Source organism: Hetaerina americana, unplaced genomic scaffold, assembly GCF_022747635.1.
Source record: "Hetaerina americana unplaced genomic scaffold, ioHetAmer1.1.p SCAF_7, whole genome shotgun sequence".
Lineage (NCBI taxonomy): Eukaryota > Metazoa > Arthropoda > Insecta > Odonata > Calopterygidae > Hetaerina > Hetaerina americana.
Genome location: NW_027287316.1, coordinates 24,374,020 through 24,394,465, shown reverse-complemented (window position 1 = coordinate 24,394,465; position 20,446 = coordinate 24,374,020). Strand labels below are relative to the sequence as shown.

Below are 20,446 nucleotides of genomic sequence, written 5' to 3'. Positions count from 1 at the left end.
GTTTTGATTTCGCCCATACCGTAGCAACAAGGCTTACCTTGCAAAACTCTCATCAGCAGAAACCCTCGGCTATTATTGATTGAGAGTAAGCAACCAAGGTGGAAGCTATACCTCCTCGTTACACCGCTCACGGGAGGCTCGGTTAAAATTATTTCTGTGCTACTTCCTACGCAAGCATTTCGGCCTACATGTCGTCCTCCTCAATATCCTCTTTCCAGAATCACTCCTCAATTTAGGAGAAACATTTCAGTATGCTGAATTATAACATCACTGCAGTGCATACAGATTATACTGTCTACGCATATCGTCCATATACGCAATATTATCCATATTGTATATCTAATAAATCGATAATACACACGTGCATCTATATTAAATTTCTACAATCGTTATTTCTTATGCCAGCGATCAATGTATATATCGCATACCATTATAGCTAATATCAAGTAGTCGAATCTAACATCGGTATGTAAACCAACTGGATATGTACTGCAAGGATGGCATCGCATTCAACAGGAACCAAGCCTTTTACGAGGTTTGTACAAAAAGTTTCGGAAAAATAGATTTATTTTGTATTTCGACATTGCCTCAAAATTCTTCATAATACATCCCTTGAGTGTCCATTGAGTGCCGACACTTTTTTTCCAGCGGTTTTTCCACGACTCGAAGGCTCTCTGGCATACGGGTTTTGAAAGTTCCTTAAGAGAACGCGTGCAAGCTTCTTTGACAACACTTAGGGTCCTATGATAGTGTCCTTTAAGGCAAACTTTCTCTTTTGAGAATAGCAAATAGTCTTCTCGTGCCAAATCGGTACTATAAGGGGGTTGGGGAATCGTCGCATGGCAGGTCTTTGAAAGCACCCACATGACTCTGCTTTTGGTCATCCGTCAAGACCTTCGGGACGAGTTTAGTGCAGATCTGTCGCACCCATGTATGCATGGTCATATGTTACTGGGTCGAATTTCACGGGATATTTTATGCATATGATTTGCTGAATCACATTATGAGTCTGCCAAGTTAATAAAAACACAGAGTGGAGCACTTCGTTAAATTATTGACTCAATTATGTATCAAGTCTTTTAACAATATATCCAATACCTATAGTAATTCCTCCATAACACCGATTATTAGTATCGGCATATATTTAATCATAAATTAACTTTGACCAAAACTACGCAACATGAATTTATATATTAGTATAAAATAGGAAAGAGAGAAAAAAATCTGAAGAAAGTACTTGTTAGAAACCTGACAGAAGCTGATGAAAAATTACAGCCAAATATTTATCAAAGCAATTAAGCATTGAATTGAACATAAATAAAAAGTGGAATATCCAAGAGTTAGAAATGATGGTTATATCTTACTTTTACAACAGACTCACATATCTCGTTGAGTTCCTCTGAGTACGACGTAGATTTAAGGAATGAAGACAATGAAACTACAAAGCCATCGAGCTATCCAATAAAACTTCCTACAACAGGAAAAAATCGAATTTCAGCACAAATTTTTAGTGTAGAAATAAGAATACACTTACTTGCGCCACATCGCAGATTTTTTTATAACACCTACGAGATATATACCACGGCAGCATGAGAAAAAATGTTTTCAAAGGAAACTCGGTGTATTAAACTATGTTTAGTGAGTGACTACTGGTAAGAGCTCTAAAAAGTGTTGGCGAAGGAAATATGTGTATATGAATGGAATAGAAGTGGACATGAAATAAACCCAGCCACATATTTGGGGACCACAAAAACTTGTTGAAAATAACGGCGGAAAGAAAAGTGAACGTTTAAGAAAGAAATACTGAGGGTTGAACCCAGACGGCAGACAGAAAAGAGAAAGGCATGAAAGCGAAGAAATATGGACACACAGAGGTAGACGATGTGAGAGAGAGGATGATTGCGCCAAACCAATTCTGGCTAGAATGGATAGCTGTATATAATGTTGGTAACGGATTTTCTGAACCGAAATAAAATTATTTTTATCAAATCCCTTATAACCTCAATGAAAATAACGGTAGGAGTTTTCTTAGGAGTTGTATTAGCCAATTACAATAGTTTATGGCCACAGAAAACTTGATCTCTCTCTATTTTCTTCTTTTATTGTTTCTGACTATATTTGGTCATGGTTTTTGTATATCTAAATGAAAAATTATAAACATATACCGCAAAACAATGCTCCAGAGAATTTTATTTCTGGAGAGATCATCTACCAATTCATAAAAAAATATTTTCCCCCTCACTTTTAGCGACTCTCAGATTTTAATTTTTTTAAACGGAAAAAATGAAGGATGATGTTCTCGTAATAACATGAAAATCTCTAAATATAACTATTCTTCTCGAAATAACTGTTCATTTAGCTTCTTTTTTCCATTGATAATCCTCCAAAATGTCACTTTTATTTGCATATTAACATAATTTAGGGTTCCTTTGTAATTGATACGCTGGGTTCCATTTATGACAGTCCGGTTAAGCATTACTTAGCCACAGTTTTAATACATGAGCGTTGCAAAATACATGAGCGTTACATAAACTCGGGAGTTTATATTCTTTGAAGATCTGGGTGTCTTTTACAACTTTTCCATTTAACTTGCTGATTGAGAAGCCCTATTAAAATTTCCTATTGAATTTCGCCCCTCGTGACCTTTGATGCGAGAAGCAGATCAGCATTTTAGATATAAAAATGTGACAACATTAGTGAATATTTCATTCAAAAGATAGCAAAAGAGAAAATTTTGTAAAAGGCGTGATTGGAATTATAAGCGAAAGTAATATTATAAGATTTCTCGTGATAACACACATGGGCGCTCCACGGAAGAAAAACAGGAAAAATTAAAATTCCCTCATCGTCGATGGGAACGTCGTTTTTATGACTTCATCTCAACCGCCCCCCCAAATCGATTGCTCCTGGTTAATGGACGGTGGGAGAATTCATAACCACCTAGCTCTCTCATCGGGAGCAAACTTTTCATGACCCAAGTTCGATTGCCCCCTTCATATGCTGATCTATATTTTCGTTCTATCTCGTCAAGGTGGATGCAAAGTCAATATTACCCTGGAAACCCATCAGATATGAAAACTGTGTCAATTAAGACGAACCTTTGTAGGTGGAAGCGTCAGAGGATGAGTGTGAAAAGCTGTGAGAGCCCTGAAGGCGGGGTTTGTTTCGCTTGCCTCCCTCCCACCCCACCTTTTTCCCCCCATCCCCCAACCGGCACTTAATTGTACGAGGCCGAATCCGCATTCAGTTGCCCACACTCCACCTCGCCCGTCCCCCTGCTCCACCGCCCGAAGCCACAACCTCCTTGCCGAGTGCCCTCGCCTTCCATCCGCGCTATCCCTAACTCCTCCCCTTGCCCTCCTAAATGCTCCCGACAGATGGTGCTGGAAACCGCCACATCACGCGTCACATACCCACGACCTCATCTCGCTCCAGCGCCCTCCATGCGCTCCGCACTCCAGGTACCCTTTAACTTCTCCGCCTCTTCTCTTATGTCACCGTCAGAAATAAAGCTCCAGGAAAAGGGGGTTGAGAGCCCTCAATTTTTAATCATTGCTCTTCAACTATGTGTGTATTAGTGCCGGAGGAATGCCTCTATAGTATCTAAGTAAACTTTTTAGTTCGCAGCTCCTTCATATATTCGCCCTTTTATAAACTTTACTCTGTTCTACCTAATTAAAGATTAAATGCAGGCGTAAAAACCCTACTTGAATATATTTGGTTACATACAGCTTCATGCGTAAAAATTTTCAAAGGCAAACCCAATTCCAGCAAACTGCCTCATGATAGTTGATAACCATTGTTAAAAATGGCTCGTATAATTTCTAATTCGATATCCTTAAAATTTCTGGTGAATTATTTATGTTGTGACAGTATTTTTGGTGCTTCCCATAACAAGTCAACAGATCTCTCAGAGAAAATAATTCATAATTCAATGTTATGGGCATAAAGTTTTACATTTTAACATAAGTGTTACCCGCTGCGATCGGAAAGTTACGAACGGCAAAGTTTTGAAAATGTTAACTTACTGATAAGTCATCTTCCTATAATGTCGTTATTGTGCCAAGGTTTGAGGATAATTGCTTTTTGGTATGGTATTAATGGTGGAATTGAAAATTGAGATTCGAGGATGATCAAATATTTCGCAAATAAATGTATAAAACCAAAAGAAATTCATGTCAACTTCCAGAACATTCTAGAGAATCTACTCCTTCATATTCAAATGTTTCCAAGTGAACAAGCAAGTTTAAATTGGTTCGTGAAACCTTAGACGATGACCTTCGTAATGGTCGGCCAAAATGCGCTGCTACCCCAGAAATTCTTGCAAAAGTCCATACAATGACTATGGAGGATTCCCGACTGAAAGTACGAAAAATGGCTGAAGCCATAGGGATGTCATCTGAACTGGTATATACATTTTTAACAATGAAATAGGATATGAGAGTTTAATCTGCTATATAAATGCCGCAGATCTTAACGCATGATCACAAATGCATCAGAATGGAAATTTCCGAGGAATATTTGACCCATTTTAAGAGCAACCAACGAGATTTTCTGCATCGGTTTGTGACTATAGATAAAACTTGGGTCTACTAATATACTCCAGAGAATAAAAACAGTAATCAAATCAGTGGAAAAATGTTGATTTATCAACACCAAAGAAAGCAGAGGCAATACCGCGGTCGGCCGCTAAGGTGATGGCTTCAGTTTTCTGGGATGCGAAAGGGATTCTACAATAGACTATCTTCCCACTGGACAAACAATTACTGAACAATACCACGCAAACCTGCTGGGCCAAACACACAAAAAATGCCACTTTTGGCAAGAAAGGAAGTCAATTTTCATTAAGATAATGCACGCTCACATACGAGTTCTTTGGTTTTGCAAAAATACGTGAAAGATACGAATTGTCTCCACTCCCGCCTTATTGGTCTGATTTGACTCCATCAGATTTCCATCTCTTCCCCTAGTTCACACTTTTCCTCGGTGGATGAAGATACCCATAAACAAAGAACTAACAGCCGAAGTAGACTATATATGAGAGAGAGATTCGATCAAATGATCAAGTTTAGTAACATTTTATCAAATTCACTCAGCTTCTTGATAAAATGAGCTTTCTGTGAACGCAACTTGAAATACTGATATGCACTTTGTCAATTCTGTGTCACTTTCTTGGATTCCAAGCCATGTGTAATACCACGTCTAGAATTCTACAGTTTACATTTATATTCAGAAGTGACTTTGGTTCATCTACAAAAGCCGCCCTTTATCAAATGCGAGACTTAACTATTTTATCAAAAGAAAAAATTAATGGGTTTCCAGCCGGTCAAGGTTTCCAGTGGTCAACCTTTCAACGGTTAACTCTGCCATCATCCTTAGGACATCGAAATGTTGTCAAAACGTTGGCCGCTTATTACTTGGCCCAAGTAGAAACCTTAGAGAAATCCCATATGATTCGTCTGGAAAACACTACAAAAATACATTTTTATTTACACTTCATCAGCCTATAGCCATCATACAGCTATTAAGCCGTGATTATTTCCTTTTCATCAACATGTTTAATGTTTTTTTATTTTAACTAGAATTGGCACAGAAAGGATAACGATATTAATTCATGGGCACCTATTAAACTCTCCTCTGCAACCACTTTGCGTTCCTTCGACAACACCACTATATTTTTACGGCCGTGAGCTTTGAGTGTTTTCAAGGATTATAACGATAACAATATTCCACTCTTCCGATAATTGATGGCTCCGAAAGAGCTTCTCTGGGGTTTCAAGAGGCAAAGGAGTAAAGAGGGAAAACGAATGAGAAATTTTATAACATTGGATAAAAGGCCAATACGTTGCAACTCGATGCCTAACAATGCACGGGGTAAAGGAAGACTTTTTACAAAAATGATGAGCAATGATCACCTTCCTAGGCATGCTTTCGACTAGTACGCGAAGGAGGCGAGTGGAAGAGTATGACGTAGGCAAGAGTAAGGCGGATTCTCTCCGGTCTCTAAAATCCACGGTCGCTCCCTTATAAACCCCCTTTGTGAGTCCGCACAAAAACCACGCTTTCAAGGAATAATGATGAAGCGCTCCCTAAGGCAAAATGCGGGAATGCGTATCTGGCAGCGAGTGGGAGGGGAAAAGTTGGGTGTAAGGCCATTGAAAAGTACGTGGCATGTATGAGTTAACGGAAACACGTTCGGGTGGGGGTAGAGCGGGGCTAGGGGGATAGAGTTCTTTTGGCGGACGGGCGTAGGAGGCTCATGGGAAGGTGTTTTTCATCGCCGATCTTAACACCCCTTCTTAACTTGAAGATATGCCACTCTGAAGGAAAAAACTCCTCCGTCTCTTTCTGAGGTAAGATCCTGCCGAGCTTATCCGTCCATATAGCATAAGAGACAGCCAGTCACATCATTTATTTATCAGGCTCAAAACAGCACCAACACCAAGAGACCAGTAGACCAAATACAGTGGAAAAATAACAAAATAAATAATAAATTTAACAAATCGTAAACAAAACAGGACGGCAAAACAATAAATTTCAATCAAAATATGTTCAATCAAAAGGAGTTAAAGACGAGAGTTTGGGGCAAGTTGAAGGAAGAGAGAAGAATGACAGAAGGAAGGGTTGCGGCAAATATGTTGTCTATAAAAAGGATCAAAGGAGAGGGAGATGTTTTGATATGAAGGACTGATCTGTGGTCTGGAGTCTGAAGATGAATTATCTCTTAATGACAGAGGTAATGGGTGATACAAATAGAAGACTCAAATGAGTAAAAAAGACCAGGTGGCCTATAAATACAAGTTATTACTTTTATTAAAAGCTTATCATTTTGAAAAGGGCTGTTATTTTTTTAATACATATAGATCGAATTATAGACATGAAAAAATTGATCAGGTGTTTTTAGTCTGTAAAGGGAAAAATAACTTTTGAATAATAACCTAATAATGTTTACAGACGTCCCGTTTGATCCAGCAATAAAGCTATAATTTATTTTTCTGTGATATTGGAATGTCGTTGTCAATAATTTAAGATTTTATTGCCCTTTATTTTGAGATAATCCTTGAAAAGTTAATTTTGTTTTGATGAAACTTATTGACAAATGATTTCGTCGTTACGATTAATTGTCAATAATATGTGTATTACCTAACACTGATGCGCCTGGCCAGGATCTTTGTCATACAGTTCAGTTATATTCGTGGGATTCTTTCTACAGGTAGGATAGCGTTATGTTCCCCAGCGAGCCCAAGGACTTTTGGCTTGGCCGGTATCTGTAAACCGTCATCCTGATTCGGGCCAGTTAGTAACATAAGATACCGGATTAACTTATAAAATTCATGAGAGAAATGAATTCCTATCTTTACTGAATATAATAATAATATTATACATTTACATCATACCCTGACGCTACCAATTGTAGTGGCATCAGTTGTGAGGTCACTAATTATAAGGGTATTTGGAGATAATTATCATCAGATAATTTAATTCTCTGGAATTTTGAAATGTCATAGGTGATTTTTCTTACTGTTTTTATCATTAAATGTGTTCCTATAGCAATCTATTGGCTTTTTTTTGCAAACAATTCAACTTAAATTCTGGTTAAGGTCTCTCTTACCAATGCAAGTATAGGGTGATATTATTCCCTCTGTGACAAAGCTAATCTTTAACTTTTAAATCTTATCTTATTTATTCAGCCAAGAGTAAATTTCTATTTTACAATGTCTCTCAAGTATTTCCAATAACAATATAACGGGTTCTGAGCATTCATAGCGTTCATTTAACAATCCTAAATAGCGAAATTAGGCCCTCTGCCCAGGGTTACACATGGTTCACGCGCCTTCAAGGTGACATCTAAGTAGTTTAAACTATTAGGAAGTAGGCGACCGGTAGCTAAGATTGTTTCTGCCATTACAAATACGTGGATAATGCGTGGTAGAGGTAGGATGTCCAGGGAATGGAGGAACGATAAAGAGAAATCGGCGCAGGAATTAAACTCCTCTTAGCGACAGACACCGAGGGGTCGCAGATTTAGCGTCCCATCCGACGGATAAGGTATTCACTCAAAGTGCCCTCCACAAAGCTCCACAAATATGGATCTGGATACCACTGAAATATCTCGCCACAGCGCACCAAACAGTCACTTCGGGCCTATGAAGAGGTCTTGAGTGCAGTTCGCGAGGGTTGTCAGTGGCCCAGTAACGAAAATTTTGCTTATTTACTGAGCCGGAGAGTAGAAAATTCGCTTCATCGCTAGACCACAGAATAGTGTCGGGTTGCACAGAGTTTAAGATAACAATATAAGCAGCAAACAATATAAGAACACTTAAAAAGAACACTCACACGTTATTTCTTAATAATTTCGACGGAATTCAGCTCCGTCTTCCTCGGAAGAAAGAGTAGTACCAGTAGTACTGTAGATATATATATATATATATATATATATATATATATATATATATATATATATATATATATATATATATATGTGGCTACATCATGCGAGGACTACAGGACAATAAGTTTGATATCCCAGCTAAAGTTGTTCTCAGGATCATAAACAAGAGTGTAGGGCAAATGATTACTTAGGGGATGACCAGTTTGGGTTTAGGAAGGGGAGAGAAATGCGTGATGCCATTGCAGTAATGAGATTATTAATCGAGAGGAATATAGAATACAATCAGGAGGTGCCTGTTTCGTAGATTTCGAAAAAGCGTTTGATAGAGTGAATTTGGAAAAACTAATGAGTATATTGCAGAAAATAGGAATAAATTGGAGGGAAAGGAGGCTAATCCGCAACCTTTGCATGGCTCAGACTGCTCAGGTACGAGTGGGGAACGGGGAGTCCGGATGGGCACTGTTAGGAAGAGGTGAAGGGCAGGGTTGCCCATTATCACCGTTGCTGTTGTGGTTGCTGTAGTGTTTTGGACCAACTCGGTCAAAGTATTAGGGACATAAGGAGGAGAATTGCGCTAGGCCAAGAGGCTTTCGCAAGGAGGAGGGAGTTGATGACAGGGAAGTTGAGTAAGGATGTTAAGAAAAGGCTCATGAAAACCTTGATACGGAGCGTTGCTATGCACGTCGGGGAAACTTGGTCAATGAAGCAGGATGATAGAAGTAGATAGGAGGCTTTTGGAATGTGGGTGCGGAGAAGAATGGAAAAGGTGAAATGGACCGAGAAGAAAACAAATGAGGAAGTACTTGGTATGGTGGGCGAAGAGAGGGGTTTGTTGGGAGAAATCCTATGGAAGCAGGAAAAGTGGATGAAGGGGGTATTGACCGGTAGCGGGATGTTGAAGACTCTAATTGAGAAGATAATGTTAGGCAAACGAGGAAAGGGAAGGAACAGGATAGGGATGTTGGACGGGATGAAGGGAGGAAGAAAGTACTCAGAAATGAAGAGGGAGCTGATATAGAGTAGGATTCTGGATTTTTTGTTTTCTTAGGAGTCACAAAATGTTTTATTTAGTAGCTGTGTCCATCCAAAAACCTACCTTAACCGGTAGATTACCTAATAATAATAATATATATATATATATATATATATTTATATATATGGTGCGGCGATTAAATCCGGACAAATTTCAATTTGACTTTTTCACCATATTGTAGTTCCACTGAAGGTCCAGATGGGCGTTCTTGAAAGCTATAGGCATCTAGGAAAGAGTCATTATCTCAAAATGGCCGAGATGTTACGTGTAAGTACGGAGTACAATCGAAGAGTCACTACTATCGAAATCGTTCGCGCTGGGCGTTCGCCCAGTGACATCGTTCGATTCTTCGGGTACCCCAGATCAACTTTTTACGATATTGCGGCTGAGTATAATGCTTCAGAGAAGTCTGGGGAAGGTTTCGCTAATCTGGCGAGGAAACCTCATTCGAGGAAACACGTGTCACGAACTGCGGCAGTCGTGGAGAAAGCCCAGGCGCTAATTTCAGAGAACCCGGGGCGATCACTGGGGAAATTGGTATCAAAATCGAATGTTAGCGAGCGAACAATGCGTCGGATGGCAGAGGAACTACGATATAAGTCGTGCATAATAAATGTGCGACATATGCTGTCTGAGGCTGCCAGAACAAAGCGGATTTCTCGCTACACCTGCTATTGTGTTCGCTAAAAAATGAAGCTGCGGGGCGAATCAGATTCTTTTATGATAAAAAATTTTCACCGCTGACGAGAAGATGAACCGAAAAATGATGGCTAGCTCGTCCACGACCCCGAGGGCGTCGCTGTTGTTGCTCGGACAAAATTTCCGGCTAGTATTCACGCCCTAGGTGTTGTGTCCTGTGAGGGTGATATCATGCCGCCACATTTCTTTGAAAAGGGGCAAATATCACAAAAGAAGTCTATCTGCAAATGTTGAAGAATTTCGTGAAACCGTGGATGGTAACGGTGGCCTAGGGGAGCCAATATGTATTTCTCTAAACAGGGCGGGGCACCAACTCATACGATTCATTTAGTACAAAACTGGCACTCGCGAATATGGACAATGCTGTTTTAGAGTGCGTGCGATCGATTCAGGACAAGATTGGAGGCGGTCATTGCAGCTGAAGGGGATTACATTGAGAAATTTTACTCTTGACAGATACCACTACTTGTATTCAAAAGGATTTTCATTTTCATTTGAATCGTATTTAATAAATTTGCTTTTAAACAAAATTTTCATTTGCTATCTGTTCGCCATTTGGCGTGTTTTGGTGTTTGAATGTATGCATGTACGTATATATAAAGTCAGATAGATATAATCAGTTTGAATGTGTGTATATATATATTTATATTATATATATATGTATATATATGTATATATATGTATATATATGTATATATATGTATATATATGTATATATATGTATATATATGTATATATATGTATATATATGTATATATATATATTATATATATGTATATATGTATACACACACATTCAAACTGATTATATCTGAAGACAACGGTCGAGCCGTCGTAACGTCAAAACTACATATGTGAGTGTCCTTTCTTTGAGTTTCTATGTTTTAAAAATCTACACCTGTGTTTATAAATATATATATATATATACACACACACATATTCACCTTATTTCTCATCTAAATAAGAAAATATTTTAACATTTTAACACCTTCAAACGCTTTCCAGATAGGTAAAGAAGTAAGAACGTGTGTTAGTTTATGAATCAATTCAAAGTAGTCCGGTTCGGGAAATAACTCAGCTAAGATGATATTTTCTACGCAAATTCTTTCTCAGGGGGTACCAGTCCATTTTTTGTGTACTTGCTTAGTGCCAAGTAGGAATCAGAGTCAGTTAGGAAACACACTCGTATAGTCTAACGATCCCTCGACGGCGGTGGCGCGCGGAGGGTTGGACTGATAACAACGAAGGGCTGGTTTCTAATCCACCAAAATTCAAAGCGCCTTTAGGGAAGACCGATTTGATTCCGCCAAGCGGAATGCATTGTGTCTGTGAAGCACTGCGAAACGATGGAGGAAGGTTGGGGGGGCGGAGGCGTCGGCTGGAAATGGCTCCACTGACCACTCCTCCCCAGAACCCTCCCGGCATTCATTTTTGAACATGTCGAAATGGTCACTTCTCGCTGTCGAATTCAACCTCCCCCTCCCTCCGCCAGCCCTCTCACCTCATTAAACGTGCGATCTATGCCTGATGACATTTTACTGCTCTCCGAGCCGGTATACGCAAAACGATACGACCACCTTTAAAACCGCGTCCAATCTGCCAGCCTTATTGCGGCGCGTCGTGGACGGACGTAAAGCGCATTCGAAAGGATGGAGTTCGGCGCCCATACTCGAAATATCACCTACATCTGAGGGATCACATTCTGAAATACCATTAGGATCACTGAAGTGCTCTCGATTTTTGCATCCGCAGATCATCGCAACAATCTCACGTGACATCATTGGTTTCTGAATGCGCATATTACTAGACACATGACATACGTCACCTTAAGAATAGGTAGTCACTGGCAACCAAATCAGAATTTTAGATGGTCAAAAAAAATATCAAGCGATCGAGTTGATATACTATCTTCCCGCCACGAGTTCGGATTCCGACAGCCTTCAAAATTTTCAATACAATTCTGAATCTTCATTCGAGTAAAGTACTTCAAATGGAATACGCCGTTCGTCGTATGGGACGTGATATTGTGTGACCCCTTGGCTCCCTTCCGTAAACTGTAGGCTAACATGACGCAGAGTTTCTCTCCACTGCTTCCCTGAAAGTCCTGCCTCTTATCAAATTATTTACCTATCCTCCTAATGGCGCTAATAAGCACTACTGACGGTCGCCTCTCCTAATAACTACTGATAAAAAACGCTCCCTGTTCATAATTTATTAAATAGTTTCCTATCCTACTTCTTCTTCCTCCATCACAGTCATGCATTTTTTCGTACAAGATCTTCAGTTTCCTTAACTTCTAATATTGATATATATATATATAACTTTGCAGTTTTAATAACGTCATACATGCACTCATATTTCTCCCTCAAAGGTAATTACATTGCACATATACAACTTATAGTATTTTGTTAATTTTAAGCTTACTGTCACGCCATTGGCACACTTTCCTCCAGGTATGGGAGTTTTCATGCCTTGTGCTGTATTTAAATTTAATTAATCAATATAACCTCTTTATATTAATGTTTACATTTTAATTTCTCTCCCTCAGTTAGTTAAAATCTTTCATTTATTATTAATTTTGAGTCTAATACCTTATATTTTAAATTCAACTATTTTGCTTCTATCACAGATCGTACATATTTAATTCATTAATCTTCAAGTGACTTTTTGCTTCACTAACTCAAATCTATTTAGATCCTCATCCTCCTATGTCACTATAGCTACATCGTCGGCTAAATACCACGTCTTGTTTTTTCCACCGAAAGTGTGGAATTCTGCAGAGAAATAAATAAAACAAATTAATTTTCTTAGGTGGGACTAAACGTATTTTAACCTGCTATATAAATTTTCTTTGTGGCGATGCTAATTACTGCAGATATACGTATGCGTCTTCGTGTTCCTTGACATAGGGACGACTCGCTCACATCTCTTGGCTCTTGAATTGCTGTCGCCGGTCATGAAACGCCCTCTGCGATTTTACCGTGAATATATATGGAAGACATCGTTGACAGGTGTTCGCAGGATTCTTTGATGATACCCTTTATTGTGGAGAGCAAGTAGTAATTTTTTATTTGAGCACATGGTAAAACAATTTCATTGCCAAAAATTTGTAAATTCTGCAACCCAATAATTTCATGTCGTAAGTGCAGCATTTTGTGATCAGCGATACATATTACAGATATTGGAGTGGACAGGCCCTTGAAGTGTACTCGTACCCTGCATTGCTGGAGACACGCTAACACTGAGGCCATCAAGGATAATGGGGTAATTAGGGCATTGAATGAATTATTGAAAGCGTAAGCACGGAGTGAATCTAGATCCGACATAGGCTCGCTATTGCCAAGGTGATATCTGTCAAGCAGGTCATGTTTCATGAACGTCGGCGTGGAAACCCTGTGCAGTAGCAGCCAATATATGCATCCAGATTTTTTATGATCCGCCTCATAACATATCAAATAGGTTCCGTTTTAGTATGAGCTTTCTATCTTATGATGTAACTTCTATTTTAATTAGATGGCCTACAAAGAAATATCAGATGATGACAAAAATGAGCATCTGGCCGAAATTGACTGGAAGGTATAGGATAGCCCGTAAATTGCATTTGTATGAGTTATGAGAGAGACTAAAATTTTTCATTATAGTAATGTCTTTTGTGGTAATGCTGAGCATTTAAAAATTATTCCATTACCATACAATCAAGTGATTCTCATAATGTTGTATGTACACTGTCTTAGTTTTAAATACGTTATCTACCATGAAATACATTATTTTTACGTTCAGTAGTACATGAACACTGAGGAAATAAATAATTATAACGTTCTTCTAAAAATCTTTTGGTTTGCTTCATGTATCTCCATTAGATATTCAGCCCATTTTTATCTTAAATTAATGAATATTTCATATACATTCCAACAGCCAAACGAGCTTGAACCAAACCTTGAGTATAATAAAGAAAATATATCAACAATTTTCCACAAGATAAGGTTAATAGTACGACCATGTTCCGATGTATTGCATCATCTTCAGGTAACCAAATGAATTTCAGATGAAAGTTCAAATGAATTCATTTTGTTACATGAAGATGATGTAATACATCGAAGCCCGGTCGTATGATTGAACTTATTCAGTGGAAAATTTTTGCTATATTTTTTTATCATGTTTTAATTCCACCACATCACGCCTGAAACTACTCAATTTGTTTAAAAACTTGAGTGTTACCAAAGAAATGCCACATTTTTAAGGATATCCTAACCCTTAACTTAACTCGTAAAACTATTGAGGACCCGTGAGAGCTTTTGAAATTAACTCAGTATGTAATTCTTCCCCTTACGACCGTGGGTTTATTCTTTCGTCGAAGAAAATTAGTGCCCAGTAAATAATAGTTTCGAATCACAAGTATATTATTCATACGAATTCGGTAAAGTGAAGACGAATTCGTCAACTGCAATATGGAATTATGTAAGATTTACAAATACATCACATTAAAATAAATAGGTTTAAAATAATAAAGATGGTGAAATCATGAGTTAGAGTAAATACTCTTCAGTTGGCTGACGAATTATCAGCGCATTACAGCCTTCATCAGCAGTACATTGTTGTTTGTACTTATCGATTTTTTTACATCTAAATATCGTCTTTTCAAAATCTTATTACATTTTTACATATGGATAAGCATATAATTAGATGAATTCCCACCATGACCTTACATCAACTGATACTCAATCAGAGGAATAGCTCCGCTCCGTAAATAACGTTCGACTGGCTTCCGTGAAGAACATTAGACTACCTGGTGTTTCCACCCCCTGCCACACACTTATTTTATGTATGGCAAGGTGATTACGTAGATTTAGACCGCGTCATATTTCATTTAATTTAATGTTATTCTTAAATTTAGCCTATAAAATAATACGTAAGCAAAACGAACTACTTCACCGGATTTAACCAATGTCAGTGTTCCTATTCAAAATGGATATGTCCAGGATGGTTATGAAATTCACCTAAACATACCACATACCCTCTGCTAAATGAGCATTTGAATACGTGAAGGAAGAAAAAACTAAAAGCTCCAAATTACGCTGTTCGCTAATTCATCTCTCAACCTCGATAACCAAAACAATGTCTTGTGCAAGTACCTGCTAGCCTAAAAAAATTTATTCCCTTTTTTCACATATCTATTAACTATCTTAGGACTCCCAAAGAAATAAAAATGTTGGATGAGTTGAGTACGAAGTGGACAGGTGCAGTAAACTTAAAAGAAATCGGATTTACAATTGCAACCCACGACTCCATGACTGTAACGAGGGAGACTTTACAAGAGGCGTTATCTTCACGGCCAAGGTTTTGTTTTGGAATCCGCCCGTGTGGAAGAACTCCAGAGATAATTCTCATAGTAGCTCAAACCGTGGATTTCTATGTCCATTCAAAGTAGAAAAGCAGACTTTACTAAGACACTCTGGCGGGAATGAATGGGAGTCGTCCGCTTTCATGCGCGAGATAATCATGGTCGTGGGATAAGCTCATGACCTCTTTTTGCGCATGGCAGGGTTCGCGGAGTAATACACGTGGGTAGTAGGAGCAAAAGACGGGAAGACAAGTTTTACGCTAGCGGAAAGAGTCTAGCAAATATTTTTTTAACTGTTATCTCAACAAGACTTTCTTTCACAATCAGTTACCACCGAGGTCCATCAGGTTTACCATCAATAAGAAGAACTTTGGCCTAGAGTCCCTTAAGTAAATATTGCAGGGCAATGGCACCTTATATGAGATGATAAAAAATAGATTCGATGCTAAATTTTGTCGTTCATCCTTAATTTGTGTGAAATTCCCGGAGATTTCATCGCAAGAAAAAAGCCCGCTCAATAAAAATGTGTGAATTCTCAATTTGCATGAAAGATTTTCAGAAAATAGTATTCTCAGAAATTCGATAGTAATTGGCAGCTTCCTTCTTTAATTTATCCTTTTGCTGTGTCACTTTTAGATGGATTGCTATTTAGTGAGAATGACGATTTCCATGTGAACCCAGTCAAAGTCAGACAGAAGATAAAGTGTTGTGTACACCACTGAAGATGAATGCATGGAATTAATGAATGTTTGAACAAATTCCTGAACAAAAACAACAAAACAAAACGGTAGAGTAAACATTTACGTGGACAACGACTGGAAATCCGTGCCAAAAAGTATGGTAATTTCCAATGTATATCACGATAAGGCTCAAAATATCAATTCAAACATGATTGTGATTCTCTCTTAAGCAAAATTTCCACCCATAAATGATGGCGTAAGAGAAAATTAGTTTTAAAGGGTATTAATTTGCACATGAATTTTTGTTTTCACACTCGTTAACTATTATAACCGTTACTTACCGAAATGCGAATTATTCAGAATAGTTAATGAGCTTCATTCCTTTTTGGAGACTTTTTTACATAAATTGACTCATTCATCATATTTTAAGCGATATCGAGATGTGCTCAACCTAAATAAGGTATTTCAATGTGAATATTCTTTCAACTATTTTGAGCAATATATGAGTCAAAGTATACCTCATGGAAAAAACATATCTTTGCAAGTACTTGGCCATAGGTAACGTAAATTGCCGGTAAATAACATATAATGAATCTCTTTTTTGAATCCTTTTCATTTTACGAAAAGAAATTCAGGTTTTCAACTTTCATAAAAGTATTACTTGTTGACTTCTTTTTTACTAATGGAAGTCAATTTATGCATTTTAAAAATTCAGCATTATGTTCAACTTAATTTTAAAAACAAAGGCAGGAAGGAACCGAGTAATGACAGATCTATTACTCTTACATCCATGTAATGGAACATATAATAGTTTGTTCGATAATGAGGCTTCTTGATAGTAAAGAGCTGTCGATGAAAAACGGGTTTTCGAAAGGCTAGATCCCTTGAAGCAAAACTTCTGCTTTTTGATCACGATAATCTGAGTTATAAAGAAAACAATTTTCCAGTGGACGCGGTTTTGGTTTAAAGAAGCCTTCGAAAGAGGGCCTCATAATAAGCTAATCACAAAGCTAAAAGTCTGTGTTATAGATAAAAATATCCTGGACTGGATTAAAGACTTTTGATCAGTCTCGTATAAAGGCTGTAAGGTCTAATGCAGTAGAAGTCACTCCAGGTGTTCCCAGGGGAGTTTAATCGAAACTATTTTATTCCTTCTTTGTTTTCACGACATTAACTCCGTAGCTAATCATAAAAATACGTTTATTTACCGAAGACGCCGTGGTATACAGAGATAAGTGTAGTCCTGAGGATGAAGTATCTTTAGCAGATGACCTCAGTGCATAAAAAGAGTCCCGGACACTTGGCAATTAGAATTAAACTTTGAAAAGGGAGAAGAGATGAATTTTTGGATTAAAATCGAACTTGTTGACTAGATTAAAATTATTTCAATTTTACTACCAAAGGTATTACTCTTACTCACGACCTAATGTGGCAAGAATGTCAAAGATTACTGTTACGTTCGCAAATTAGGCCTCATTTATATATTCTGCTAGTATATGGGACTCTCATAAAGGTGAATTGATTCCAGAATTAGATCAGGTGAGGTTGGAAATTACTCACACAGGGAAAGTTAAAATACAGGAAGAGGGAGAAATGCATTCAAGTTCAAAAGAAGTATATAGCAAAGAACCTCCACTATTCTAATATATATTTTTAGTTATCAGAGAGATTGATGATGTCATTTTGTATTAGGAAGTTACAACATAATGACGGAAAGCAAAATAATATTTGTCGGGGTATTTTATTTTTGGGATAAAATGTAAGCGTTAAAACTAGTATCGTCGAATGAGTTTTATTAGAGTTAAATTATATTGTATTAAATGGTTTCAGGCTCTGATTTGTGGAAATTCATGATCACTGAATATGTAAACTTTGTATTTTTTCACATTTAACTTATTCAGCCACTACCATTTTCGACGCATAGGTGATATCATTAAGTTCTATATTTATACCTGATGATGACATATATGCTTCGAAACCGGTGGTAGAGGAATAAATTTTAGAGTAAAAATATTAGTATCAACAAAGTCAAAAATAATATCTCAGAAAAACAATGTTTATTTTCACCATTTTATATTCTCAATCAGGATAGAATCATAAAGATGGGTTTTGAGTGATACACAATGTAGAAGAATATGTATTACTCAAAATTGTTGCCAACTTCCTTGACTTTTGTTTTTATATTCAATCCAGTTGAGGTATATATTTCACGTTCAGATTTCTTCCATGATAACTCCAAAAAAGACATTTTATGTGTATATACGTGTATGTTCCCCTTGCGAAACGTTTCCCGATCCTGATATTTTCTTTTGTACAGAAGAGACGGAAACCGGCAGGCATTTTGCATAAAATGACAAATGTGCCCGGAGGGAAGGGGGAAAACATGCGCTCACCTACCTGTACGTGATGAAGGCGAAGACGAGTCCCACGAGGGAAAGACTCGAACCAAGGACTACGACGAGGGATGCCATTCCCTCACCCCGGCCGGCGGAGGAAGAGGCGTCGTCCATGCTAAAGCCCACGACACCCCCGTGGGTCGAAGTGTTGCCGGGAAGTGGAGCCAGTCTCTGCGGGGCGTACAATTCATCCATGGCCGGAGGGAGTGCGGGAGAGTTTTTTGGGGGGGCGGCGGGCGGGGCCTCAGGCGGGAGACCGAGGGATGGGTGAGGGGAGAAGGAAAAATATCGCGAAGAGGCGGCCTATGATAGGTACTGCGTCCGATAATTCCTTGCTACGCTCTGGCCAGTCGCCCTGGGCGCCCTCGGGAAGTCCCCCCGAGACGTGGGTGACCGATGAGTGTGCTTGGGGAGGGCTCGACACCAAAATGCACTACCACGTTGTAAAGTGGCAAGGGTCACCCGCAACTCTACGTCCTACTACGTCCAGCAGCGTCCCCCTGGCTCCCAGCACGTCTCGGCCTGGAATAAGAATATTAACGATAAGAAAATAAACTGATATAAAAATCTGGATGACTTGGCATGAATGTATTGAGTTATTTTTTTCAATTTCGTCAAGGTTTTTTTCTGTTTCAACCTCTGATTCGACAAGAAATTCACTCATAGGCACATATCCATCGAGTCTTAACGGAGAAAATCTCCATCAAATTCAGACAGCTTATCATTTAGAGAGACATTTATATATCTAGCTTTGATTTGAGTGGAAAAGGCACCTTCCTACCAAAGAGAAACCCTGGTCCATTTTTATAAGTTAATTTTTTTCTAATTTCAGTCCAAATATGACCAATGGCAAGCAAAAAGCTGAGCCAAAATTACTCTAAAGAAAGAAACTAAGAAATTGTTTTGCCTTACCCTGACTATGGCCTAAGAATTAAGAACAAAACGGTGTTCTATTTATAAACATCGATCCACTCTTGTGTTTTCACTCTCACATTTTCACGTTGTAGAAGCACCAGGAAATATTTTGAAAGCGCTAAGTGAAGTAATCTCGCCAATAAAATGTCAAGGGATAGTAAACAAAAATACCACAACATTTTATATGATGCCGCAGAGATTTTGTATCACTGATTGCAGTGCATTACCACATTTAAGAGCTCATTTTCCCAAGCACTTCAAAAATGTTTCTTTTTAACATGCAATATTTGCAATATTCAGATTCGAAAAAACGAGGAATCAATGGCGCCGTTAGTAACTGTTATTGCTACAAAAAATAAGATTAAATGATGGGGCTTGATACGCATGAACTCGTTCTTTGCCACGATATTTTCTCGATGTTCCTCTCCTAAAACTGTCTCCACCAACACGGCCTTTCACTCAATTTTTCTACCAGCTAGCCTCTTTTTGTTTACATGAGTCTCCTCCTCGACCACCATCATTATTTGTTGCATGCGTCTTATCCGAGATCTTCTTCTGCTGAGCCGACAGTTCACTTTTCCCTTGACGGATGTATCCATGAGGGAGGGCTTTGTGCCTCAAGATGTTTCCGATGAGGTCTCCTTTTTAGAGTACTCATTGGAATTCTCTCTCCTACTTATCCCCGGAAAATCTTTTTGTCAATTATTTGAACCATCCATTCGATCTTCTGCAGCGCAATGCTTTCAAATTTTTTATTTAACCTGCTGCAGTAATTCCCAACAGCCTAGTCACAAAAGTGGTTGCCTAATAACCCCTCGTCCCTCTCGGTGTTGTCTCACGCGGTCAGCTGCCATCAGAAGTGTTCCACTTTTTCTACATGCGGTGACAGGGCTGGGGACCTCAAGTTGAATGACCGTAGCTTAATTTATGTTTTCTCCAATTTGCTCTCCATTGCAGTATGACCCTTCTTTGCATGGCATCTCTCTCATAT

At 38.4% G+C, this 20,446-nt stretch overlaps 1 protein-coding gene across 1 annotated transcript in view; it reads right to left on the bottom strand.

The window, feature by feature from the left end:
- Nucleotides 1-18,735, bottom strand: part of LOC139696583 (uncharacterized) — a 266,258-nt gene extending 247,523 nt beyond the window's left edge. Inside the window, exon 1 of the mRNA XM_071595388.1 lies at nt 18,542-18,735. Coding sequence (XP_071451489.1) covers nt 18,542-18,735 — 194 coding nt within the window. The remainder of the gene's footprint in view (nt 1-18,541) is intronic.
- Nucleotides 18,736-20,446: the final 1,711 nt, after the last annotated feature.